This window comes from Muscardinus avellanarius (assembly GCF_963383645.1).
Source record: "Muscardinus avellanarius genome assembly, chromosome: 10".
Lineage (NCBI taxonomy): Eukaryota > Metazoa > Chordata > Mammalia > Rodentia > Gliridae > Muscardinus > Muscardinus avellanarius.
In genome coordinates, this window is record NC_137796.1 from 13,065,939 (window position 1) to 13,093,931 (window position 27,993).

The 27,993-nt window shown below is 50.0% G+C and overlaps 1 protein-coding gene across 2 annotated transcripts in view; it reads right to left on the minus strand.

The window, feature by feature from the left end:
* Positions 1-27,993, minus strand: part of VAC14 (VAC14 component of PIKFYVE complex) — a gene marked incomplete at both ends in the record, with an annotated part of 110,743 nt that overhangs the window by 73,247 nt on the left and 9,503 nt on the right. Inside the window, 9 exons of one of the 2 annotated variants that reach the window (XM_080702604.1) lie at positions 2,535-2,598; positions 18,128-18,280; positions 18,768-18,902; positions 19,556-19,662; positions 19,859-19,968; positions 20,440-20,547; positions 21,020-21,082; positions 21,790-21,957; positions 22,315-22,465. In XM_080702604.1, coding sequence (XP_080558730.1) covers positions 2,535-2,598; positions 18,128-18,280; positions 18,768-18,902; positions 19,556-19,662; positions 19,859-19,968; positions 20,440-20,547; positions 21,020-21,082; positions 21,790-21,957; positions 22,315-22,465 — 1,059 coding nt within the window. Of the gene's footprint in view, positions 1-2,534; positions 2,599-18,127; positions 18,281-18,767; positions 18,903-19,555; positions 19,663-19,858; positions 19,969-20,439; positions 20,548-21,019; positions 21,083-21,789; positions 21,958-22,314; positions 22,496-27,993 lie in introns of both variants that reach the window. The other variant, XM_080702603.1, reaches the window with a different exon arrangement.

The following is a 27,993-nucleotide window of genomic DNA, read 5'->3' on the forward strand; positions in this document are numbered from 1 at the left end:
TGTAGCCAGGGATTTCTGTTTTGGTCCAAGTGATGAATCTTCTTTTCTTTTATTATTTCAGTCTGGGGCACAGGGATCAAGGAGATCTCTGATCCCCTGAAAGTGGATTCAGAATCTTGTGTAGACATGCATCTCCCTAGGGAGGGGGTCCACAGCGCTCACCAGACTCTCCAAGGGCCAGCGGGCACTAAGAGGCTCAGGGCCTTCGCCTTGCTGGCAGTTTCTGCCAGGCAGGAATCCTTTTGGTCTTGGTGCAGTAACCGCTGTCTGTGGCTGGTGGGAACTGAGCGAGGCTGGCGACCGCAGGTGGGGCCCTGGCCAAGCATCACACCGGGAAGACCGAGGCGGGTCCTGCTTTGTGTCACCCTGGGCCATGCCGTCTTGTCCGAGCTCGGTCTCCCTCTGGCTGCATCCCTGGGCCTGGCTCTGGCATCACAGGGGCAGGGCTGCTCTCTTCTCCAGTGTAGCTAGTGGCTCCAACCTGGCTGCCGCCACGGGAAGAGAGTCGGGAAACACAAGGGGGTTTGTTCTTATTTGTTTGCTTTATGTTAAAAGGGCAGGGTTCAGCACCGGCTCTTGACAAGCGTAGGCACCAACGTGGTTCCAGTTAGGTGGTTCCTGGCCCGAGCCCAGGACTAAGGCCTCCTGCAGGCTTGTCCCGGTGAGCACAGTGCAGCTCCCACACGAGGTAGCTGGGGAGAGGGGAGGCCACGCCACCTCCACAGTCCACCAGTTATGCCTGTCTATTTCCTGCTGTGCTCCCCCCCCCCCCCCGGCGAGATGTGACAGTCCCTACAGCCCAGATAACAGTGACAGGTCTACCAAAGGCGACTCGGCTGCCAGAGCGAGCGTCTAGAGCCCAGATCCGATCCTGCCACTCCTGACCGCATCCCTGGCTTCCTCGACATCCAGGACTAGAGCTGAGCCCTCTGCAGGGCTCAAGGGCCTCCTGCATCTCTGCCCAGACCTCCCCTCAGTGCTCCAGCATCCAGGGTCCATGCCCGCCTCTTTCCCTCTCCTGGGGATGCTCTGGGCCGCCACTCACAGGCGCTCTTCCTTCTACCAGCTTGGGGATGTAACCAGGCCGTCCTGAGCGTGGCCCAAGCTAAACATCCAGAGGTGATTCTCCCCTCCCCTCCCTCCTGTCCTTTCTGCCCCGTCTACAGCAAATCCTCACAGGTCCACCTTTGAAACACATCCTTCCATGTGGCCACCTCCTCGGTCTACCCTCTGTCCCTCCTCACCAGGGGTGCGGTGACTCTCCAGCCCATCTCTGCCCACCTCAGCCCCTCCTTGTCCCCCATATAGAGCTAACAGTGCTACCGACCCCGGGACTAAAATATAAATGACCCAGCACAGGGTTCAGCGCAGGGCTGGCCTCTGGAGCACTTGCTGGGCTCATCTCACTAGCCGTTACTCCCTGGGGCTGTGCTCAGGGCCTTGGCTCATCTCCCCAGCACCTCTGTAGAGCAGCCAGTCCCCTGTCCAGTGGCTCCTCCACTCTGCACGGCAATCGGTCCTCTTCCTGGCTACTTTTCTGCCTTTTCACAAGAGAACCGCAAGGTCAGGCACATGGGGGCGTCTCGTTATCTTAAGAGCCCGCAGCGGCAGGTGCTCGGGAGCCGCGTAACAACTAAGTGGCAGTGAGCGAGGGACCCACAGGCACTTCCAGATCCGCTGCCCCCTCAGGGGCGGTCCTAGGGGAAAGCCTTTCCTCAGTCCTGTGTACCTGGAAAACATGCGCTGGTCCTTAGGGACAGAGATGACAAGAGGAGGAGAGATGCTGAGCGCTGGGGAGGAGAGCCCCTCTTGGGGTTGAACGCACACTTCTCCTCCTGAGTGTCTGGCTCCCCTAGAGCCCAGGTTTGGAGGAAGAGATGCCCTGCAGAGCTGTGGCCATCCACTCCACACTCACAGGTGCCCACGCCACCCAAAGGCACTGCGACAAGGCCAGGGCAGGTCCAGGGGCTGAGGCTGGGACGGAATGGTGGCATCTCCTTCTGCAGGGATCCTCCGGGAGCACGGAGGGAGCTGGCCAGGAAAGGAAGTGCTTGGCTGCCTGGCCTGCACTGCCCCCCTGTGGAAGGCTGTGTCATGGTGGCTGCTTGGGAGCATCAGGAGCCCGTTCTGCCTGTGCTCTACCGCTGTCTTGGACCCTGTGATTGCCTGGGCTCGGATTGTCCCCCAACAGCCTTCACATCAGTGACGGCAGACCCACATTATCATAAGGCAGGCGCGGAGGCATCTACAAGAGCCCCGCTATCCGCACCTCGCATGCACTGTATTTACAATTCACGTTTATGGGTCCCCAGTGGCTTCTAATCCTTATGCAAAGGCTATCTGTCCACTGGCAACAGGCGAGGTGGGTTTGCCAGCGTCCTTCAGGCCCCCCTGAAGTGCCTCCTGTATGTACGAGAGTACCCCTAAAATACCGGCCTCAGACATTTGCCTTGGGTCTTCACTGTGGTCTCCTGTACCCAGGAAAGAGTTAGGCCACTGGCTTTCCACAAACACCTCGGGAACAAACCACTTACCTGGCTGGCATGAAGCCGCTGATGCTGCTGCTGAAGCTGGAGTCACAAGAACCCTCTGGACCTCCTGGGAGAGGAAGAGGAACAGGTGACATGAGGCTGTTTGGTCCTGGGAATAAACACGCTCTCGGGAACGAGCCCAAGACGCTCCTCGCCAGCCCCCACCTCTGGATTTAGGCCCTTGCAGAGCAATGTGGCCCTGGAACCCCGAGGACCCAATGCTGCTCAGGCTTCTAAGCTTCTTAGGAACAGCAATCTCACAGGGAGAGGACCCTCAAGATCAACACTTCTGGGGAATTCTGAAAGGGACCGCTAGACTGAAGGCAACAGATGCGAAGTGACTTCTGAATACTTGACATCCTTAGCCAGCGGACACTGTAAATCCAGTCCACTTTACACCCACCGTGTGCCCATCAGGACAGCTAAAATAAAGTAGAGGATACTAACAAGGGTTGGTAAGGACGTGGAGAAATAGAAACCCTTAGCCAGGCGTGGTGGCGCACGCTTGTAATCCCAGCGCTTGGGAGGCTGAGAGAGGAGGATCGCACAGGTTCGAAGCCAGCCTCAGCTACTTAGTGAGGTTCTCAGCAATTTAGTGAGGCCCTGTTTCCAAATAAAATAGGCCTGGGAGTATAGCCTGGAGGTAGAAAGCCCCTGGGTTCCACCCCCAGTATCACACACACACAAAAGATAAAAATAAAAAATAAAAAAATAAAAAATAAATAAAAATAAAAACACTGAACTAAGGGAAAGAAGTCACTCACAAAAGACCACACACACAATTTCCTTTCTAGAAAATGTCCAGAACAGGCCTCTATACAATGAGACTGATACCATCTACACTGCATGATCCTGATTCTAAATATATTTTCCCAAATTAAAAACACCATGCTTTCATTCTGAAATAATTTTTTATGTACAGAAAAAAACTGAAAGGAAATAAAAGGAGTAAAGAAAGTCTGTATAGACCCCCCACTCCTCCAGATGTAGCATCATACCTGCCGAGGTAGTTCACTCGGCACAGCGGGAGAGGAATCTGGTAGGACACCACCAACTCCACTACACGCCTAACTCGACTGCCACCAGCTTCCCGCCCTGTCCTTTTGACTCCAGGACCCCATGCTGCGTTTAGCTGTCAGTCCCGAGTCCGCTCTGGTCTGTTATCAGCTCTGGCCTTTCCATGTTCTTTGTGTCCCTGACACTTTGAAGCACTGGTCAGTTCCTTTGCAGAAGGCCTCTCCGCTGGGCTCGCAATGCTCGCTCATGAAGGCAGGCCTCTGGAAGAGTGCTGCTGAAGTCGTGGGGTCGCAGTGCACCCTACCGGGTGGCTGGTGTCCCCGGCGCATCACCAGGACGGTGACCTCATCACCCAACGGAGCACGTGTCTGCCGAGTCTCTCCCCTGTGAAGTCACTTTTTTTTCTCCTTTGTAATTAATAAGTATTTGTGGAAGACACTTGAGATTAGGCAAAGCTCTATTGCCCTCAGATATTCTCCTACCAATGGACTGGTTGTATCCTCTATTGGTAGAACTTGCCTATTACAAATATTACTGTAGTATCTGCCTAAGGGTGAGTTTCTTGTTCCTTCTTTCCTTCTAATTCTTCTGCATAGAAGAACTGTCCCTTCTCTGTCACTTATTCATTCAATTATTTATATCATCATGGACCCATGGATATTTATTCCATGAGTCATAAATAAAAACTAACATTACTTACATTGTTCTCTTTGTGTGCATGTTTTTGGGGGTACTGTGGATTGAACCCAAGAGGATTCTACCTATCAGCTACACTCCTAGCCCTTTGTATTTTTGTTTTGAAAGAGGATCTTACTAGTGTGCTGTGACTGTCCTGGAACCTGTGATCCTGCTGTCTCAGCCTCCCAAGCACTGGGGTTTCAGGCATGTACCATCATGCCTAGCTTATACCGCTCTTAAAATGAAATCGCCCTTAGCCTACCAAAAGCTTAAACTTATACAAACAAGACATAATCTAAAAATTTCAAGCAAATCCAGTCTTGGAGCGGAGCCATCCTAGGAGTGAGCCGTGGTCAAGGAGGCCTTAACTTCTGGGCTAAAGAGCAGAGGTCCATGCCACACCGCCCCCTCCAGGCTCAGAGGCGCTGCGGGGATGGGCACTACTGAAAGGGGCAGAAGAAGGGCTACAGTGGGCTGGACGTGGCCGGCTAGCCAGGCCTGGGGGAGGTGAGGAGGTGGGGAATGCTGCGCAGGACAGACTGAATCAGCAGCCAGGGAGCCATGTTCCTGGAGGCTCCCTCCCATCTTACAGAAACACCCATATTTGCAGAAGTCAGAAATGTGCCTCAGGTCATGTAGACCATCTGCATTTCCACTGGTCCATGCCTCTCATTCTGCACGAGGGGCCCCTGGAGAGCCGGGGTCAGACACTCGCCTCTTAACAGACACTACCACGCTGCCCTTCAGGAAGGGCCCACCAATTCATTCGTCCTCGCAGAGCAGAAGAGCAGTCACCCGCCTCCCACCCAGAAGCCTCACACAGGGCTGTTAGTAATCCCTTAATGTTTGCCAACTAGATGAGTAAAACGGAAACCCTGCTTTATTTTGCAATCCTGATTCCCAGTCCTGCTGAGCATTGCTTGTTGCCCTTTTGTATTAATTCCCTTCTCGGAGAGCTGCAGAATGACGCAGAGCTTATGAGCAGAAACTCTTTCTTTTTTTTTTTTTTTTTTTTTTTGGTATTGGAGATTGAACCCAGGGGAGTTCTACCTCTGAGCCCCCCTGGACCTTAGACAACAACAAAAAATTATTTTTAAAAATAAGGTCTAAGTTACCACACGCTGGTCTTGAATCTGCGATCCTGTCTTAGCCTCCCAAGGACCGGGATTACAGCTGTGTACCACCACGCCCGGCTAAGCAGGGATCCTTGAGCCCCCTGGCCTCGGGGTGGGCTCTCGCTCCTCTACTGACTGGCTGTTCCGGTCACCCCGACTCCTTCCCTATTTGCTATATGTTGAATACGCCAGCAAAGGCCCTCTCCCCTTTGTGAAGGTCCTCCCTTCAAGGGACCATCATCTCTGGCCTGCGCTCCGGTGTGGCTTATGCCAGACCTTCCTGTTAAGTGTGCTTCCCATTTGGCAGCTGGAGAGTCTGATAATGTAGGTCTGGCCCTGGCATCCTCTGCTCCAGACCCACAACACACCCCACACCACCCAGAGTCAAAGCTGAGTTCTTTGAGCGCAGTGGCGGCTGCCAGGTGAGGCCCTGGTTCCTCTCTGGCAGCATCGGGACCCCCTCTCCACTACACTCCATTGCTCTCCCCGCTCCTCTGTGGCCGTGACAGGCACGTCCCCACGCTGGCATGTCCCCAGGACGCTCCCCTGCCTCGAATACTTGACATCCACGGCCCGCTCCTTCTCTCCTCCAGACTTTGCTCAAATGTCACACGCTGCCATGAGGCCTCTGTTTAAAACTGAACTCCCCTTCTGGACCTCACAGGCTCCTGCTCTTCACTTGGGGTTTCCTATGGCATTTATTGACTTAAAATTTTCATAGAAAAATTCTTCCTAATATCCATAGCTATTTCCTAAGGACATATTATTATTATTATTATTATTATTATTATTATTATTATTATTATTATTATTATTATTATGTGGTACTAGGGATTGAACCCAGAGGCATTCTTCCTCCAATTTACACACCCCCAGCCTGATTTTATTTCTTATCTGTCAACAGGGTCTTACTAGGTTACTGAAAACCTCGCTAAGGCCGGGCTCGAACCTGCAACTCTCCGGTCTCAGCCTCCCAAGTACTGGGATTACAACCCTGTGCCACCACAGCCATATTCTTATTTAAGGCTCCTGATCATGCTGTCAAGTGTGTCTGTCAGGCAACTTCACTTGTTTACTGTCTGCCTCCCCCAGTAGAAATGCCAACTTTGAGATGCTCCAGGCCTCTCTGCCTGGAGCATCTCCGCTATTTTTCCAGCTCCCCCATCTGCCCTGAAGCTTCCCATGATTTCATGTGCAAGGCCAGGCTCCTAGAACTGTCTTCTGGGTAACCCTGGAGGCCTACCTCATGATGGTGGGATTGGAAACTGGTTTGTGCATGCTGGACGGAACTCGCACACATGTATCAAAAGCTTTAAAAGTGTAATCATTTACCCTTAGAAAATAATTATGAATGTTTGTAGGATCTCTTTATATGGACGTTCTTTTTAGCAGGGATTATAAGATTAAGCTAAAATTGGAAGCAGCTAAGTGATTTATAATAGAAGGTTGGCTAAGTGAATTATGGCATCTACCTAATGGAGGGATAACAATACTCTAGGTTAAAGCAAACTGCAACAAATAAGGAGCTTATAAATTATATCCCAAAGACAAAATAAATATTTGAATTAACTGTTCCAGAAACCAATTATATTAATAGGTGGGTAAAAGGAGATAGTCAACACATACTGCTTGTGATTTAAAAAAATGTACTGGCCGGGTGTGGTGGCGCACGCATGTAATACCCGCGCTTGGGAGGCGGAGACAGGAGGAGGTTCGTAGTCAGCCTCGCTGGCTTAAGAGACCCTGTTTCCAAGTAAATAAAAAATATAAAATAGGTCTGGGAGTGTAGCTTGGAGGTAGAAGGGCTTCCAGGAACCCCAGTACCACCAAAAAAAATAAAATAAAAAAATGTACTGGAAATAGCCCAAATGTCTACCAACTGATGAACAGATAAAACAGGGTCTAGCCATACAATGGAATATTATTCAGTCATGAAAAGGAATGAAGTACAGGTGTGCGCGCGCACGCGCGCACACACACACACACACACACACACACGCACATACACACTGAAGACATACTAAGAGAAGGAAGCCAAGTACAAAAGGGCACCGGCCGAATGATCTTGTTCTATGAAATGCCCAGAAGAAGCAAACGCAGAGGGACAGAAAGCAGATTAGGGGCTGCCAGGGGCTGGGGAGGGAAATCAGGAGTGCCAGCTAACAGGTATAAAGTTTCTTTTGGGATGACGGAAATGTTTTGAGACTGGATAGTGGTGATGGTTGTGCAATCTTGTGAATATACTAAGACCTCTAAATTGTACGCTTTAAAGAAATGTCAAATGTAAAAAAAAAAAAAAAATGAATGCGGGTAAATGCTGAATAACCTGAGAAAACGGTCATCACTAGTAAATGGAAACAGCAAGACTATAAATCATCCTGTGCCCTAAGATCCTATTTTTTGTGGGAAAACAAAACATGAAAAACACGTATGCTGGAACTTCCGGGAAGATGGCGACGGAGGAAAGCGGCACTTACAAGTCCCGCTAACAATCAAACTCTATTACCACAAAACCAGCGCCTTTCAAGAGCCAAAAAACACCACTAGCAAAGAAATAAAAACTGTAAATACAAGGGACAGAGAAAAAGAGGGCTGGAAAAACAAGACACCAGAAAGAAACCAGCCCGAAGTGCCGCGGCTGCCGCGGTGAGACCTACATCTTCCCTAGCAGCACCAGGCTCCAGAGAAGAGGGAAACTCAGAACGGAGCTCAAATCCAGAGAGGAGGTACGCCAGCCTCGCGGCCTAGGATACAGCAGCAGCGCCTTACTGCCGTCGGCAGTGGTGAGTTCACCAGACGGCTCTAGACCAACGCATTCAACAGCCACCAGGCGCCAGAGAGGAGGGGTGGACAGCGAGCCGAGGTGAGCCGCTGCTGAACAGCTGGGCGGCAGTCAGCAGTTTTTTTGGCGCAAGGAGCGTCTAAAGCTCCCAAGGGCCGGGATCAGCACACCCCGCAGGGACTCAGCGGAGCTCAAAACCAGAGAAGAACTACGCCAACCTCACGGCCAAGGACGTGACAGCAGTGCCTTACTGCCAGCAGCAGCAGTGAGTTCACCAGACGGCTGAAGACCAACGCACTCAACCAGCCACCAGGCTCCAGAGAGGAGGGGTGGACAGCGAGCCAGGTGAGCAGGTGCTGAACAGCCGGGCGGTAGTCAGCAGTTTTGTCGGCGGAGGGAACATCTAAAGCTCCCAAGGGCCGAGCACAGCACACCTGGCAGGGACTCGGAGCGGAGCTCAATACCAGAGAAGAAATACGTCGAATCACAGCCGAGGGCGTGGCAGTGGTGCCATATTGCCAGTGGCGGCAGTAGCGAATCCACCGAGTTCACTATAGCTCCATCAGCGCACTCAACAACCGTGAGTCAAATTGCGGCCCCTAGGGGAGAAATCCCAGTACTGCACTCCCAGGGACTTGCGCAGATAGTCTCCCTGGGTCGGAGATTTTAGCAGTGCAACCCAGTGGGGGAGTGGCGGTGGCAGAGATATCATACCACAGTCACAACTCCCTGCCGGAGAATGCCCAACTTGGTACCCTCCACGGTCTAAGCAGCCTCAATTGACTCCCTGGGTCTGAGACTTTGTGATACAAACCAGTAAAGGAGTAGTGGTGACTGAGATACCACAGACTCGAGATCCAGAGCATCTTAAGTGAAGTCGTAGTGACCCAGGGAAGAACCCAGAGAAGGCACAAATTTCCAAAATCATGGGAAAGAGAAATAACAATGGAGCAGTGAATGCCCACAACCCCACAACATCAGAATCTGATAACACAGAAATCCAAAGATCTCTAGAAGATCAAATCAGAAAAATAACTTTAGAAATAATAGAGGACTTTCGAAAAGAATTGAGAGAGTCAAAAAGAGATAAAGGATGCAATCATTGAAATAAAGGCCTCAATTCAAAGTATAAACAACAGATTAGACCACATGGAGAATAGAATCTCGCTTCTTGAAGATGATCATTTCAAAAATGAACGCATAGTTTCTAATTTAGAAAAAAAAATCCGACAGCAGGAATCTGACATTGAAGAAATATGGGCCCATTTTAAGAGAGCTAACCTAAGAATAATTGGAATAGAGGAGGGAAAAGAAGGTGAAACCAAAGGGATCAATAATCTCGTCAGGGAAGTAATAGCAGAAAATTTTCCAAACATAGAGCAAGAGGTCGACACACAGGTCCAGGAAACTTATAGAACTCCCTTTAGACAGGATCAGAGAAGAGGATCCCCACACCACATACTTGTCAAAATGACTAATGTGGAAGCCAAGGAGAGAATCTTAAAGGCAACAAAAACAAAAGGCCACGTGACATTCAGAGGCAAACCAATTAGAATCACTCCAGACTTTCCAAACCAAGTTATGAAAGCCAGAAGGGCATGGAGTAACATATTCCAAACTCTGAAAGAAAAAAACTTCCAGCCAAAAATTTCCTACCCAGCAAAACTATCCATCAAATTAGATGGGGAAATAAGAAGCTTCCATGACAAACAGGAACTGAAGGAATTTATGTCTTCAAAACCAGCGCTAGAGAAAATACTCAAGGAGATTAACTGCAAAGAGGAAATGGGTAATACAGGCCAGAACCAAAGAAACAAGAATTCCCATCCAGCAGACAACTAAGCAAAGAAGAATAAACAGTATCTCAAACAGAAATAAGATCTTAACATGTTGGGAATTAAAAATTATCTCTCTATAGAATCACACTGAATGTAAATGGCCTCAACTCCCCAATAAAAAGACATAAAGTGGCAAAATGGATTAAAAGCCAGAATCCATCCATCTGCTGCTTACAAGAAACACACCTTACAAGTAAAGATAGGAACAAACTCAAGGTAAAGGGGCTGGAGCAAGGTAATCCATGCTAATAGTACTCGAAGACAAGCAGGAGTAGCAACTACGATATCAGACAAGTTAGACTTCAAACCCAAACTTATTACAAGAGACAAAGAAGGTCACAATTTACTGGTAAAAGGAATAGTCCAGCAAGAGGAAATAACAATAATCAACATCTATGCTCCAAACATAGGGGCAGCTACTTTCATAAATCAAACTCTTTGTGACATGAAGTCACACATAAATCCCAACACAATAATACTGGGAGACTTCAACACACCTCTCACAATACTAGACCGATCTTCCAGACAAAGGGTCAGTAAAGATGCCTCAGAACTAAAGAACACCATTAACCAAATGGACCTGTTGGACTCATATAGAATATTTCACCCAACTACAGCGGAGTTTACATTTTTCTCAGCTGCTCACGGAACCTTCTCCAAAATAGATCACATCCTGGGACACAAAATGAGCACTAGCAAATTTAAAAAATGTTACATACTTCCCTGTGTCATTTCAAACCATAATGGAATGAAACTAGAAATCAACAATAAGAAGACCCAGAGAAACAACATAAACATGTGGAGACTGAACACCACACTTCTGAATGAAGAATGGGTCATAGAAGATGTAAAAGGTGAAATCAAGAAATTTCTAGAAACAAATGAAAATAAAGATACAACATATCAAAACCTCTGGAACACTTTGAAGGCAGTATTATGAGGAAAATTTATAGCACTGAGTGCTCACATAAAAAAAACAGAAAATCTTCAAATAAATAGCCTAAAGACACACCTCAAAGCCCTTGGAAAGCAGGAACAATTGAACCCCAAAGCCAGCAGAAGACGGGAAATTATTAAAATTAGAGCAGAAATTAACGAAATAGAGAATAAAAAAACAATACAGAAAATCAACAAAACCAAAAGCTGGTTTCTTGAAAAAATTAACAAGATTGATAAACCACTAGCCAACTTAACTAAAAAAATGAGAGAATCAACCCAAATTATGAAGATAAGGGATGAAAAAAAGACATTACTACTGACAGTGCAGAAATCCAGAGGATTATCAGAAACTACTTTGAAAAACTATACCTCAACAAAATGGAAAATCTGGAGGAAATCAACAACTTCTTATATAAATACAACCTTCCTAAACTGAGTCAAGAAGATATAGAACACTTAAACCAACCAATAACAATCAAAGAGATTGAAACAGCAATAAAGAGCTTACCATCAAAGAAAAGCCCAGGACCAGATGGTTTCCCAAGTGAATTCTATAAAACCTTCATAGAAGAGCTAATCCCAATACTACTCAAACTATTTTGGGAAATAGAAAAAAACCGGGACTCTCCCAAATACATTCTATGAAGCCAACATCACACTAATACCCAAACCGAATAAAGACAGTTCAAGGAAGGAAAACTACAGGCCTATATCTCTGATGAACTTGGATGCAAAATTATTAAACAAAATACTAGCAACACACATTCAAAACCACATCAAGAAAATCATTCACCATGACCAGGTAGGGTTCATCCCAGGGATGCAAGGCTGGTTCAATATACGAAAATCAATCCATGTAATTCATCATATAAACAGAATCAAAGACAAAAATCACATGATCATCTCAATAGACGCTGAAAAAGCATTTGATAAAAAATTCAACATCCATTTATGATAAAAACACTGCAGAGAATTGGAATAGAAGGAACATATCTCAACATTATTAAGGCAATCTACAATAAGCCCACTGCCAACATCATATTAAATGGGGAAAAACTTCAAGAATTCCCCCTAAAAACTGGAACGAGACAAGGATGTCCACTATCACCATTTCTCTTCAATATAGTATTAGAGACTCTAGCCAGAGCAATAAGGCAAGAAAAGGAAATCAAAGGAGTACAAATAGGAAAAGAAGAACTTAAGCTTTCACTATTTGCAGATGACATGATACTATATTTAGAAAACCCAACAAACTCAACCAAAAGGCTTATAGAACTGATCAACAAATTTAGCAAAGTATCTGGATACAAAATCAATCTTAAAAAATCAGAAGCTTTCCTGTACACCAACCATAAATCCACTGAAAAAGAAATTCAGAAAACACTTCCACTCAGGATCTCCCACAAGAAAATAAAATACCTAGGAATAAACTTGACCAAGGAGGTAAAAGATCTCTACAAAGAAAATTATAAAACACTGAAAAAAGAAATAGAAGAAGATCTTAGAAGATGGAAAGACCTTCCATGTTCATGAATTGGCAGAATAAATATCATTAAAATGGCCATCCTCCCAAAAGTGATCTACAGATTTAATGCAATGCCCATTAAACTACCAAGATCATTCCTCACAGACATAGAAAAATCAGTCCTTAAATTTATCTGGAATAACAAGAAGCCCAGAACAGCCAAGGTAGTTCTCAGCAACAAAAACCACGCAGGAGGAATCACAATACCTGACTTTAAACTATAATACAAAGCCATTGTAATAAAAATAGCATGGTACTGGCAAAAGAACAGATATATAGCCCAAAGGAGCAGAACAGAAGACTCAGAAACAAGTCCACACACTTTCAGCCAATTGATTTTTGACAAAGGGGCCAAAAACATACACTGGAAAAAAGATAGCCTCTTCAACAAATGGTGTTGGCAAAACTGGTTAACCATATGCAGAAAATTGGATATTAATCCCACTTTTTCACCCTGTACAAAAGTCAACTTACGATGGATCACAGACTTGGAAATTAAACCAGAGACCTTGAAGCTTCTTGAAAAGGGCATAGGTCCAACACTACAACACATAGGCACAGATAAACATTTCCTCAACAAGACCCCAAAGGCACAACAAATTAAAAGGAGAATCAATACATGGGATTGCATGAAACTGAAGAGCTTCTGTTCAGCAAAGGAAACTATCAAGAACCTCAATCAAGAGCCAACAGAATGGGAAAAGAGTTTTGCCACCTACACCACCGATAGAGGACTAATATCTAGAATATACAGAGAACTCAAGAAACTCAACACTAAGAAAACAAAGCATCCAATAACAAAATGGGCAAATGAACTAAATAGACACTTCACAAAAGAAGAAATTCAAATGGCCAATAAATGCATGAAAAATGCTCAACATCACTGGCAGTCAGAGAGATGCAAATCAAAAGTACCCTGAGATTTCACTTAACTCCAACTAGAATGGCAACCATTCAAAACACAAACAACAACAGATGCTGGCGAGGATGTGGAGAAAGGGGAACTCTAAGACATTGTTGGTGGGATTGCAAATTAGTGCAACCACTTTGGAAACAGTATGGAGAATCCTCAGAAGAATGGGAACAAATCTACCATTTGATCCAGCAATACCACTGTTGGGTATCTACCCAAAAGAAAAGAAACCAAACTACCAAACTAATGCATGTGTATCTATGTTCATAGCTGCAGAATTTACCATAGCCAAACTATGGAACCAGCCAAGATGTCCATCAACAGATGAATGGATTACAAAACTGTGGGATATGTACACAATGGAATTTTACTCAGCCATCAAAAAAAACCTCAATTACATCATTTTCAGGGAAATGGATGGAACTGGAGGACATTATGCTAAGTGAGATTAGTCAGTCACAAAAAATAAGAAATCAGATGCTTTCCCTAATATGTGAGAGTTAGGGAGAAATGGGTCATAGGAGGAACTCTTGAAAGAGGAAATCCTGTAGAGGAGCAAACAAGACAACCTAAAGGAGGAGAAAGGAGAGGGGAAGAGGAAAATCTCTAAAACACACAATGTACTTAAACATATCGAAGTCAACCACTAAGCCAAGCAAGGGAGGGAGGGACGGGGAGGGAATGGGGTGGGAACTGGGTAGGGGTTAAATCAGCGATGAGTACATGTTTGTATACACAAGTTTTTTACTCCAATATGTTGTATGAATATAATGTACCAATAAAAAAATTTAAAAGAAAAAAAAACACGTATGCTTAAAAATAAAAAATAGTCTGAAAATCAACAGACCCAAAGTCGGCAGTGATAATTTCTATGTGGGATTGGCGCGCACACTGTCCTTTGAGCTATGTACTTTTCTCTACAGGGCACACATATTTCTAGTATAATTAGAATTTTTTAAAAATGGAGGTGGGGGAGGATAGATACTAAGAAGAAGGAAAAGACCTGTTTCAATTAACTGCTATAAAGCTGGGCCTCCCCCTCCCCAAAGCACCGATGCACCCTCCCCTGGGCCCCTGTCCACAACTTCTCGTCTGTGCGTCTGTCCCTGCTCCTTGCGGGTGGTGCTGGGTCTGACTCACCTGCACACGCAGTGCCTATAGGTGTTGATAAAGCCAGTCCAGCCTCAGCCTTGGGAACGGATGGATTTCACTGAAAATGGAGGTCACAAGCCCGCATGGAATCCCACATCTAGCCTGCTCCTCATGCCGTGAGCTTCCATCCCTGACCCTCTGTGAACTCTCAGTCAGAACCCACCGGGGCCATCACTCTCTGGGGGACGCCGATGATAAGCAGAGGGCAAAGCCCGGGCCGAGGGCCTCCCTACGCAAGCCCGCGCAGCAGCCCCTGGCTTGGCCTGGCTCCATGTGAGGTTTTCAACCTCATGGCGGTGTGACAGCCACTCGCACACTGCTGCTCTGCTTTTTACCTTCAGTGAGGTAGCCAATAAACCGCATCAGATTGCCAATGCTTTGTTCCAAAACAGGATGTGTGAGAGATGATCTGGCCCAACTGCAGGCCGATGTAAGTGCTCTGAGCGTGTGTGTTTAAAGTCGGCTAGGAGGGCTGTGATGCCTGGTAGGCTAGGCATACTACATACATTTTCCACTTAGGATATTTTCAACATATGATGGGTTTATTGGGATAGAACCCTGCCATAGGTTGAGGAGCATCCAGCAGGTGGAGAGGGGCTGGGAGCACAAAGGCGAGGCCCCTGACTCAGTGTCCTCCCCAGAGGGTCCTTCCTGGAGGCATGCCACGAAGAGCATGGTGCCATGGCTGCATCGGCACAGACTGAATAAGCACACCAGGCAGAGGTTCCTGCTGCAGTCCGTGGAGAGGGCGGACACGGGGAAGGAAGGGAGGAGGCAGGAGGCTGGGCTGTACTTGCCCTCGTCTAAGCTAGGTCACCTGCCTCTTGGCTTGCTGGGACTCTCTCCGGGGCCCCTAGTAGAAGACTGGTGACTAGGTACAAGCTAAGCAGGGCTAAGAGTGGGTGGGAAGCCATCAAATTAGCTGTGGCCATCTCTGGGAACCACTATAAAGTGTGCTTTTGATCTGCTGAAATGCTGTTTATGAGGGCAGTAAAATCCAGAGCCAGAAGACATCCTGGTTAGGGTAACAGTATCCTGGGCAGGCTGCTGCTTGAAGATGCTTAAGAAAACTGACTAAAAGGGTAAAGGAGTTGCATTGGCCGGGAATCGAACCCGGGCCTCCCGCGTGGCAGGCGAGAATTCTACCACTGAACCACCAATGCTCCTGTTCCAAAAGCTGGTTTCAGCTGCTTCCATGATCCACAGAATGGAGCAATTTCTTTCCTAAGCACTTAATTGCTGCCACATAAGCAGATAGGGTGGGGCAAGGGCTACCAACTCCACGTTGGGGGAAGAGGCATTAGCCTTCTTTTTTTAAATTAAAAATTCACATAATATAAAATTTCACTTAACACAACTTCACAATCTATAAGTGAAACTGAGTGTTTTTCTTTTCTTTTCTTTTTACTACATTCACAGAGCTGTTAACGAACATCACTACTTAATTCCAGAATATTTCCATCATCCCAAAAAGGCTCTGTTAGTAGGTATTCCCACTAACCCCTTTTTCCCACAGCACAGGTGACCAACTACTCTACTTTGTGACTCTGGCTTAAGAGATGCTAATTTCAAAGTCAAGCAAAACAAACAAACAAACAAACAAAAAATAAAACAAAGCAAGACAAAAGACAAACCAAACACTCTTCCCCCAAAACAACCAAGATAAAACCCAAACCAAAGGAAGCAAGATATGTAATTATTTAAGAATCTTGATTTTAACTAAGTATCTATTAAAAACTAAAATATATGCCAAAACTATGATTGTCTTTTGGTATGGATAGTCTTACTTTGTATTTTTTCCTCAATTTTGCAAATTTTCTAAAACAAAATCAAAATCAACACACATGCTGGGCTTAGTGGTGTATGTCTGTAATCCTAGTACTTGGGGCTGAGACAGGAGGACCACAGGCTGGAGGCCAGCCTCAGCAACTTAGTGAGACCCGCAGCAACTCTGAGACACCCTGTTTCAAAATGAAAAATAAAACAGAGCTGAGAGTGTAGCTAGGAGGTAGAATGCCCCTTGGTTCCATCCCTAGTACCACAAAACCAAAAACAAAACACATCAGTAAAAGCTTAAACTATGTCTATTCCTGAGATTCTTTTAGTTTCTCTCACTAAGAAAGCTCTCCCCTTGAAAGGCCTGCCAAAAAGTGTCCAGCTGCTGCATTGGCCGGGAATCGAACCCGGGCCTCCCGCGTGGCAGGCGAGAATTCTACCACTGAACCACCAATGCTCCAGCTGTGTGCTGCTCTGCAGCCAGCTGTTTTGCAGCTCTGGCTCACAGTGGTGATGGCACTGGTAACCTGACACCAGTCAGGTCGAGCAAGAAATGTTGCTCAGTTCTACCAGACAAACCCATAGGGCTGGCCACGGGGAGGAGCCTGGCAGCTGCAAGGGTGGCAAGTGCTTTAGCAGGTTCCAGACCTCACTGTGTAACCCTTCAAGACCGGAGCAGGGTCTCACCAATTTGCCCACTCGCTCTGCATGACTGTGTGAGGGAGGACAGCACCCAAAGCCGCTGAGCCAGCTCAGTGGGGTCTGGGGTCCAAGGCAAAGAAAAGGCCAGAGCTCTAGCCACATTTAGAGTTAAAGCTCAGCCCCGACCAGCATAAAAATGGTTTTATATTATGGATAAACAAGAAAACAATGTTAAAAGAGTCTGAAAGCAACTTATTTATTTGTGGTACTGGGGACTGAACCCAGGACATTCAACCACTGAGCTACAATCCCAGCCCTATTTTTTATTATTTATTTGGAAACAAGGTCTAAGTTGTGGAGGGCGTCACTAAGTAGCTGAGGCTGGAAAAAAACACCTGATTCTCCTGTCTCAGGATCCTAAATTCTGGGATAAAAAGCGTTCCCCACCATGTCCAGCCAAAGCAACTTTTTTTTTTTTTTTTGCAGGTCTGGGGATGGAACCCAGGGGCATTTGACCTCTGAGCTACAGCCCCTGCCCTGTTTTTATTCTTTATTTTTTTGTTATTTATTTATTTATTTATTTATTTATTTATTTATTTATTTATTGGTGGTACTGGGGTTCCTGGAAGCCCTTCACCTCTTGGCTACATTCCCAGACCTCTTTTATAGTTTTTATTTGGAAACAGGGTCTCCTAAGCCAGCGCGGCTGGCTTCGAACCTGCACGATCCTCCTGTCTCCGCCTCCCAAGCACGGGGATTACAAGTGTGCGCCACCACGCCCGGCTATTCTTTATTTTTTGAAACAGGGTCTCACTAAGTTATGGAGGGCCTCACTAAGTGGCTGAGGCTGTCCATGAACCAGGATCCTCAGGTCTCAGCCTCCCAAATGCAACTTATTTTTTAAAGGCACTGACTTGGGCAGTAGATTTCCCAAGTACTGAACAGAATAGTTTTCTTGATCCTCCTTCCCTGAGCATGCCTTGTATGTTAGAGGCGGCCTGGATGTCTAACATGGCTTTGCTGCGGCTGAACTCAGTTTACGGTGAGATGTAACGGTGTTTGTGGCAGCAAGGGCCAAGAGCATGGGCTTGGGCAGAAGGCCTGGGTTCCAACCCAAGACCACCGTTCACCTGAAGGCTGCAGAATGGGGATAACCAGGGTTCCTACTTTATCAACATAAGTCAGTGAGTTGGGTCCTGGGTCTCTGGCTCCCACTCACCACTCGTCGGCCCCTCCTGCTTTGCCAAGGAGTCGTCAGGGTTGGGGGCCATCTGCCTCTGTCCCACTGGCTTCGGCTCATCCGGCTCGTCGTCCTCAGGGGTGACCAGCTTCATCAGGCTCTGGTTGCACACGTTAGCCACCTCCTTGATGCCTGTGTCCACTGAGGTAAGGAGCACCCCACTTGAGGTCCCCCCTGAACTTGAGGCTGCTGGTCTGCCTGGCCGGGGGCTGTCCACCCCAGAGGCTGTGTCAGAGGCACATGGGCAGCCTGACCTGAGTCCCGCCTCCTCGCCACGCTGAGGCCCATGAGCTGCTCTCCTTTCTTTTCACCGGGCACCTTCCTGGTGGCCCTCCCACTAACAGGATCTCTGCTCTACGGTGCAGCAGCCTGAGCTCAGGGGTGGGGCTCTGGTGCAGGGGACAGCTGTGCAAATCTGCAGTAACCAAGTGGGGGCTGGGGCAGCTGGCTTTAACTGTGCCCCTTGCTCTCCTGACCCACGTCCAGCTCCACCTCCCTTGATGCTAGGGACTACTGGAGGTGGGATGGATGCTAGGGGAGCCCCTCCCCTCTCCAGGGGGTCTGCACTTCAGCCTCCTTTGGGGCTGCCCTTGTTGCTTCTCTCTGGAGTAAAGGATACTTTTCTTGCGATCATCGTAGGCCAGGCAGGGCAAAACAGCAGTCAGGATCCCCGAGGAATAGGGCAGCATCACCCGGCCGGCCAGCTGGATGAACTCCCGCATCCAGCACATGGCGGTCAGCTGGATGAGGTCATCTAGAAGGGGAATCGGTGGGCTCCAGCGAGGCTAGCCCGGCAGCTGGAGTGCCCCTCCCACCGAGCGCACATGCAGGAAGGACGGGGACAGAGGCCTGACGCCCCCAGCCTTGCCAGTACTCCTTACTTGGGCCTTTCCAAGGCCCATCGCGAGAGCCAAGTCCTGTGCCAGACCCTCTGCCGTCCCTAGGTCCCTGACCACCCAGCTCCAGCCAACTCTGCAGATGACTTCAGTGCACACCAGGCCTGGCCTAGGGGAGCAGACCACACGGCTGACTCGCAGACTCCTTCCTAATAAGAGCCAGCTGCTGCTTCAGCCAATCACGGGTCACCATGTGTGGCTAGACATTCAAAGAAGCTAACTGATACACAATCCTGACCTCCAAGCATTCCCACTCTCAGTGCTTAGGCCAAGCTTGCCAGTAAGAAGGTCTCCAAATCTTATACACAAGGCCAGGCCAGCAGCCAGGGCCTCCACGTCAACAGAGAACCCGATTCCTTCCTCACAAAGACCCAGCGCGCGCGGCTCTGGGCTTCAGCGTCACACTGGCTGACTCTCTACAGCGCTCCCACCTGCCCCGCGTGGAAGCTGAGACGGAGCTTCCAGAAGGTTCCGAGGAGGGGGTGGGTACCGGGGGCCCTCTCCCACTCACCCGTGGTCTGGCAGTGTATCACCAGGATGTTGGCCATCTCAGCAAACTTAACACTGGAGGGGTTCTTCTTAATTTCTTTCAAGAATTCTCCAAGAACCACTTCACACCTACCAAGGAGACAGGCAGGAGAGAAGCGGCATGTGTCGGCCAGGCCTGGACGAGCCTCAGCCAGTCCCCGTCTCTGCTCGGGGTCAGCCACCCGGAGCGGCTGCCCTTGGGGCTGGTCAGCTGCTGCTCTGGCGAGCGTGGGCGCCTCGCCCTCAGGGCCCCTGCAGGCCGCCGCACGCTCCTCCCTCCACTCACATTTTCCGAATCTCTTTGCCATTGTCGCCCAGGATCTGGAAGAGCCCATCTAGGATCTCTGGCAGGTAATCCAGGAGGTTAATGTCCGGCACTGACTCCAGAACCAGGATCTGACCAAGGGAAGCGGCAGGAGGGAGATGTGGCGCCGGCTGAGCTCCCGGGGCCAGGGCCAGCGCAGGGGGCCGCGGAGGCGGTGGGTCCACGGGCGAGGGCGCCGGCAGTGGCACGCCTTTTTCAGTGTGCAGGGGGATGGTAGTTTGACTACAAAGCGATTCAGATGCCGGGGAGGAGGGAGTGGATGAGGCCCAGCAAGGTGTGATTGTGGAAGCAGTGCTACTGGCTGCAGAGCAATCTGGGAGCTTTCAAAGACAAGGAAAGACCCGCACCCCTTCAGGGGCAAGCAGGACGGGCCTGGGGTGAAGCTGGGTAAGTGTCTTCAGATCACCAGGTGCCAGTAGCTATTACAGGGATAGTGAGGAGGCTTCTTGCAGCCAAAGGAGCTGCCACGGGTGTGGCAGGGTGCAGAGGGACGCCACCAGAGGCTCTCCGTGGCTGGAGGAATTGCGCCAGGGCCGTCTTACCCAGGAGATGATGAACTGCCGGGCGTACTGGTTGTTGGAGTAAATTCTCTCCCGCAACAAGGGGATGAAGCCCACCAGGTCGAACTTGTTGCTCTCAGTCACGATGTCCTGCGGGTCAAAGCAACGTGAGCCACCGAGAGCCAGAGACCGGGCCCGCCCGAGCTGCAGCTCTGCTGGGCCTGGGCGGGCTCCAGGGGCCAGGTGGGAGAAGGCAGGGCCTGAGCTGGGCAGGAGAGGTCCCTGGACAGTCCATCCTACCACACGCCAAAGGTGACTGAAAGCCGAGGGGACGGCAAAACCCCACGCCTGGGAGCCTGGATGAGCACCCTGTCCTGCTGCTGGGGAAGGGTGCCGTGGAAGGTGAGCCCCCTCTGGGGACACTCGGGGATGCCAGAGTTCTGTACGGTGGTGACACAGCTCTATACACACGCCATGGAACTGCATGCTGAACAGCCAACTTGACTGTAAACTTAATTTTTTTTTTTTAATTATGAAGAACGCTTCCAACGGTAGAATTTCCAAGCTGTACTAACAGAAGGAATAGATTCTAAAAACATAAGTGGTGACAAAGTACAGATACCTTCAAAAGGCGGTCCAGAAGCTCGGATCCACTTTTCACGTTGGGGTCCGGGTCAGCAGCCAACTGCGAGGCCCAGAGATAGGAGAGGAACAGAGATACGGTGGTCACCACCCAAAGGAAGCCACGGCATCTGGTGTGAAGCCACAGCCAAGGCCGCGCAGCCTAAAACACCCACGGACACCAACCGGAGCAAGGCACGGGGTGAAGCAGCGCCCGGCTAAGGACCAGGTGCAATGGGACTCCCCCTTCAGGGCCTGCCATGGTGGGTCTGGGGGCTGCGTCCCCATCCTAAAGTGCTGCGTATCTCACTCCTGGCGGTGGGCTGCTACCTAGAAAGGCCCGGGGCCCTTCTTTGTGGAGGGGCGGCTCCACAAGGATGAGGCTCCCAGGAGCTCATCAGGGCGTCCAAAGCCTTTGTACGCAGAGCTTCCTTGAGAGCACTTGTGAGCTACAATAACCACACCCTCCTCGCAGGGAGAACACAGCCTGCCTGGTGAGGTCACTATTATCACCTTCTACCAGGGAGGTTAATGCTAGAGCTATCAGGTTTTTCCCTCTAATGTGTGAAAGACCGTTGTTTTTGTAAAGTACAATAAAAATGAAATAGAGAAATGAAAAAATAAACCCATTAAAATTATTAGATTTAACAGATAGCACGTGTCCCTTGCACGGCAGGCTCATCTGCTCAGCTTGTATCTGGCAGGGTGTCCAAGCACCTGGAAGGTACGTTGGGCGGGTGTGCCAAACTCTGCCCAGCTGGGAGTGGTTACCTTACTCAGCCCGTCAAAGAGAACGTTGAAGTGGGGCAGCACAGCGCCCCGGGCCACCTTGACGATGTTGTAGAGGGCCTCGCAGGCATAGTAGCGCAGCCTGCTGTCGGCATCATTGAAGCAGGTCAGCACTGGCTCGATCAGCTCCTTCAGGTAGAGCCCTGAGTCCTGCGATGGGGCAGGAGGAAGAGGAGACAGCTCAGAAAGGAGCAGGCCCCAGTTGCTGCTGCTTGTGCCAGCTGGCATTCTTGCTGTCCCAGAGATGCTCGGGCCTCTGTGTGAGGGCCAGCTCGGAGAATGCACCCCCTATGATGCACCACTACTATGACTACTACTAAAAAGACCCTTCCCAAGTCATCCCAGGACAGGGGCCACGCCTGGGGACAGGCTGCAAGGCTGCAAAGCCAGCCTTGCTTGTTCCAAGTGTGGAGAGAGAGGTGGTAAGATGCAGGTCTGCAGCGCCCTGAGGGTCTCGGTCAGCATGAAGGCCAGTGCTGGCACGCCTGTCCCTCGGAGAAGGCCCACCTTGCCCAGTGCAATGGAGCAGGCAGCCAGACCGATGAGGCCCCCTTTCCGGCTGTGGGGGTGCTGGGACAAGGCGAACTCCTGAGACAGGGTCTGGATCACATGCTTGATTTGCACGGTGTTGTTCTGGGCCACGAACTCCCGAACCAGCCTGGAGAGAGAGCAGAGAGGGACCGTGGGCCTGGCAGAACCAGGAGAGCCCGCTGCCATGTGGGCTCCAGGGTGGGAGCTGGGATGAAGAACGGCGATGACCTGCTGAGAAAGAGGAGTGGGGCCGGGCCGGGTCTCTCAGGGCAAGGCCTCTCTGTTTTTCTGCTGCCTGGGAAGTGCTGGTCAGGTCACAGTTGTTTCTCTACTCTGGGTCTTGGCTTCCCTTTGTGAACCAAGGAAGGAGGAATGGTGGCCTGATCTCACTTCCAGGAACCTGAGAATGCACATCCCTGTCTCAGTGGGGACCCAAGTCCCAGGCATCATCAGCTGATCAACGTCTCTACTGCACACTTGCTCAACTTCACGCATCCAGGGGGTCCTCTGCTTCGCACCATTAAGTCAGAGAAGGTGCTGGGACACACGGCTGCAACAGGCCCCAGTCTAATGGGCAAGATACACATAGGAACAAGGAACAAGCAGTTGTAGCTGAGGGCGCACACGTTATCACAAAAGCAAGGGCTTGCAACGGGCCAATTCTCCTTGGGCGTTGAGCAGGGCCGCCGGGAGGTCCAATAACAGACCTCAGTAACTGACAGGCATTCCCCAGGTAAAGAGAGCAAGGAAGGTGTATTAGTTGCTTGTTGCTCTGACGAAAGAAGCAAGCCCGGCTACTTAGGAAAAGAGGGTGACCAGCTTATGGTTTCCCCACACCCGAGCAAAAGAGCCTGGCCAAGGCACAGAGCGCTGCCGGGCGTGGTGGCGCATGCCTGTAATCCCTGCACTTGGGAGGATGAGACAGGAGGATCACAGGTTTGCAGCCAGATTCAGCCATGTCGTGAGGCCGTCTGCAAATTAGCAAGACCCTGTTTCCAAATAAAAGAATAAAATAGGTTTGGGGTGTAACTCAGAGGTAGAATGCCCCTGGGTTCCATCCCCAGCACCACCAAAGGCACAGAGCGCTGAATGGTCTGGCAGGTAGGGACGAATGAGGCGCCTGGCCTGTGAAAGGAGACATATAAGAAAAAGATGATCCTGTGACGGTTTTCCAGCAATGGCGTGGGAAGCTCGGGCCAATGTGCTTGTTATGTACCATGCATGCCTAGACTCCTAATACTTGGGAGGCTAGGACAGGAGGATTGAAGGTTCAATGTCAGCCTCAGCAACTTAGCGAGACTCTGTTTCAAAACAAAATAAAAAAGGGCTCGGGATGTAGCTCAATGGTAGAGCACCCGTGTTCAATCTCTAGTATCAAAAGGAAAAAACAAAAACAAAATCCAAAAAACCCGGGGATGCTTGTGCAATGCGAGGAGGGGTGGTGTGGGGAGCTCCCGTCGTGGGTGACTGGAGACCAGGGATCTGTAAAAGTAACTGCCTGGACTCTCTTACGCTTTGCAGCCCGTCCTGGCGGCACACGCTCGCCTGGTTTATGAGTGGGACTCTCCAGTTACCTTGAAGGCTTTTATGGAAGTCTCGTCCAAATGGTATCTGTCTGTCTGGTTTCAGGTCCATGTTAGGAGCTTTCTAGTAATTCGAACTTAAACAAATATGTGCTGTCCTGTGAGACAGTGGCTACTCCTGCAAACGGCTGCTCAGAGACAGACTGGACAATGGTTTGCAGAGGAAGCACCCTTGTGTACATGGCACCGTTTACACAAGAGACTAGACAGGCCTGGCTCCTGAGCTGGCGGACGTTGGAACAGAGAGCCTCTTGCTTTTTTTTTGTTTGTTTGTTTTTATGGTGCTGGGGATTGAACCCAGAGGCATTCTATCTCCAAGCTATACCCCAGCCCTCTCTTATTTTTTATTTGGAAATAGGATCTCGCTAAGTTGCTGGGGCCTTGATAAGTTGCTGAGGCTGGCCTTGAACCTGTGATCCTCCTGTCTCAGCCTTCCGAGTAATGAGATTACAGGCGTAGGCCATCACACCTAGCGCCTCTTGCTTTGCTCTTTCTGAGGCTGAGAGCTACGGATGAGCCAAGGGCCTTCAATGGGAGCTGAATGCCAGTGCACACTTGAAGAAATAGCAGAAGAAGGCCTGTCAAGCACGGGTGTACACAAGCCTGTCTGATGTTCCAAACTGGACAAACCAGCCAGGTGGGGACCAGATCTGCCAGAGCACCTATCTGAGCAGAGATGGCCTAGTGAGGAGAGCCCTGCAGATGCGTTAGAGAACAGCTGGAGCATTGGTGGTTCAGTGGTAGAATTCTCGCCTGCCACGCGGGAGGCCCGGGTTCGATTCCCGGCCAATGCAGTACAGTGTTTTTGCCTCTTCCTGGCCAGTTTTCTCACTCAGAGATTCTGCAGGAGTCCTTCTCCCCAGCCACAGCAGCCAAAAGCCCCTGTGGATCTGGGCCCCCATGCCCTACTCAGTGATCCCAGTGGAGCCACTATTAAGCCCTCCAGAGAAGCTGTAGGAACTTGGCTTTCATGCCCCCACCTGGAAGGGGACTCTTGCTGTGCTGCCCTGGGCCTGGGCCAGTCTCTAGCAAAGCTGGTGTGAGACCTGAGAGCAGCAAAACGACTGAACATAAGTGCAAAGGGAAGAGGAGGGCCCAAACATCAGAGGACGAGGCACGCCAAGTCTCAGCATGCTTTTGCTACTTGCTGAGAAGGGACTTGGGCTGCAGTTTCTGGTCTTCAGGCCAGAAGGCAAATTGACTTCAGGCACATGCACACCCTCTGCTTCCTGCCTGCTCCCTCCCACCCTGGAGTCTAAACTTTCCAACTTTCCCTTCTTACAGCTATGCTGATGTGGCAGCATCAGAGACTGGCCTTACAGTCTGTGACTCAGCATATATATATATATATATATATATATATATATATATATATATATATATATATATATACACACACACACACACACACACACACACACATATACATACAGGCAGGCCCAGGAATGGGGTTAAAGGGAGGTGTCCCACAGCTGCAGACAGCAGTGCATTGGTGGTTCAGTGGTAGAATTCTCGCCTGCCACGCGGGAGGCCCGGGTTCGATTCCCGGCCAATGCAACAGTAAACTTTTTAATATTATAAGAGACTGAATTTGAGAGTTTATACCGCCTAATGAATTTGTGCATAAGCCAGAGAACTGCAAATGACTTGTTTCTAGCTTGAGTTTTAAATGCCTTTAATGAAAAACATTCAGTTTCCTAAATTCCACAAAGATCCAGAACCCGTATGTCCTTGTTCTCAAAGAATCTAGGATATGGGGTGTATGTCCCACGGCTGGCTGTGAGCAGCAATGCCTTTCTACATTGGTCCAGACAGCCCGCCTGGGAAGCCAGACCCTGCTTCCACACGGTACAAGTTACAGCTACACTGGCGTGGGAGTGAAGGCGTCCTCCAGGCACAGGCAAGGATCCAAAAGGACCAGCCCCCAGCGCAGGCGGCCCTGCGCGCAGCCCTCTCCTCTCCCCCACTTCATCTCACAGTGAGTAGCCGGGAAGGGCCCTCCTCCAGCCCCAGCCACAGAGGGGCCCTCTGCTGGGGAAGAGGAGGAAACGGGAGACTTCTCCAGGACTATGGTGCAAAGCTGTCACGAGGCAAGGGGAGGCCAGAGCTGGTGCAGCAGAGGGACTGTTCGGCCTCATGGGGGTAAGCGCTGGAGGGGTTCTGAAGGACGAGCAGCTGTCTGTTCTGCAGCTTTTCAGGGTGAGGCTGAACAAAGCTCAGAGACAGGAGGGGCAGCACTGGGTTTGACGCAAGCAAAGGCTGCGGGCAGAGACGAAGTGGAGGACAGGGCTGGAGAAGTAGCTCCCACTCAGCCAAAGGCTTGGCAAAGAATTAGCTCTCGCCCTCCACGGTGAGCAGGGCAAGGATGGGAACTTCAGGAGCTGTCCGCAGTGGTAGCTGAGAGGGTCTGAGTGGCCGTAGTGAGCTCTGAAGCTAACAAAGGCCCAGACTAAACGGTGAAAGCCTGGAAGGAATGCAGGCTCTGGCCAGCGTGCGTCTGCAGGAGCGAGGGGCTTCTGAGCAATGACTGGGGACGCTTGGGCTCAGTGCCCTTTTAAAGGGCAGCGGCACCCTTCTCCTTTGCTGACACCAGCTGGGACGCCCACCCAGCCCAGCCCTACCAAGGCTCAACTCCATCTCCCATGGCCACTGAGAAAGCATTAGTCTTGTCAAAGTCTGCAGCCACGGGCACCCACAGCTCTACTCTGCATCTTCATACGAGGGATGGAGTATTCTTTATCTACGGGAAAAAGAATGTCAGGCAGATAAACCACAGCTCCCTCTGGAGGGAGAATTGCAAAAATTGCAAGAATAACAATTGAAGAATCCATCCCATGAAGCCAGCCTTCTTGGCCGACACATGGTGTAATCAAACCAGGTCCGAGTGACCTCTCCAGCCTGCCTGCTTGGTGCCCCAGCAGCCAGACTTGCTGTGTGTGTGTGTGTGTGTGTGTGTGTGTGTGTGTGTGTGTGTGTGTTCTACCTCCGAGCTGCACCCACAGCCCTTTTTATTTTTATTTTTTGAAGCAGGTTGTTGAGAGTCTTGCTACACTGCTGAGACTGGTCTCGAACTCACCATCCTCCTGTTTCAGCCTCCCAAGTACTAGGATTACAGGTGTGCACCACCACGCCCAGCCCTCCTCTTACTGGGCCCTTAGTACACTGCACTTGCCACCTGCCCTGCTGCGGGTAAACTCTCCCACTCACACTCCACTTGGCCCCCAATCCAGCTCACCCGCAGCCCTGCTTTTCCTACCTACCTTGCCACCCGAGCACCTCCTTCCCGAACCACCATGGGCTCGTCATTCTGTGCCCAGCCGCGTGCTGACAGATGCTGCCCATTAAGTCCCCTGCCTCCCCACAGTTCCTTGATGGAGCCCCCGGGGCCCGCACCATACTTGTCTGCATCTCCAGCACAGCCCCGCGCCTAGTCCAGGGCAGCGCGTACAGCAGGCGGGCAGTCAATGGATGCCTACCAGTGACTGCGAAGGCTGGAAGGGCTCGGATGGCATAAGCTGGAGAACAGACATGGCAAAGCCCAGGTGCCGGTGTTGGCGGCCCGGGACATCTGCAAACCTAACCCTAATCTGTTGGCCTAATCAGTGTGGAGACGATGCTGAGACCCTAGTGATCACTAGGCCAGCAGGAGAAGAGGGCAGCTTTCCTGGGATCCAGAAATGCACCCTACGGAGGGCCGGGCTCGCCATGGCTCTGGCCGGCGGCTGGGTAAAGGCGCATTGCCGGATGAGACCCAAAGCGCACCTGCTGAGGGCCAGAGGCGGGCTCTGCCTCCTGACGGGCGCTCCAGAACTGCCCCCAGCCAGTCCGCAGCCTGGCTTCGCTACATCATGGCAGTGAGGAGAGAAGAGAAGCCACGATGCGGGAGGCAGGGTAGTGCCGTTTAACACCAGGCGCCCCCAGTTCCAGGCCGAGTCTCTCTTCAAAAGACTCTACACGGTCTTTCCTTTCATCTGTGGCTCAGAAGACCGAGGTGGGGGATCTGAGGCGGAACCCGTTTTGAAGTTTTAGTATTTTAGCCTAGAAGAAGCTCTCATCATGAATCCCTGGGGTC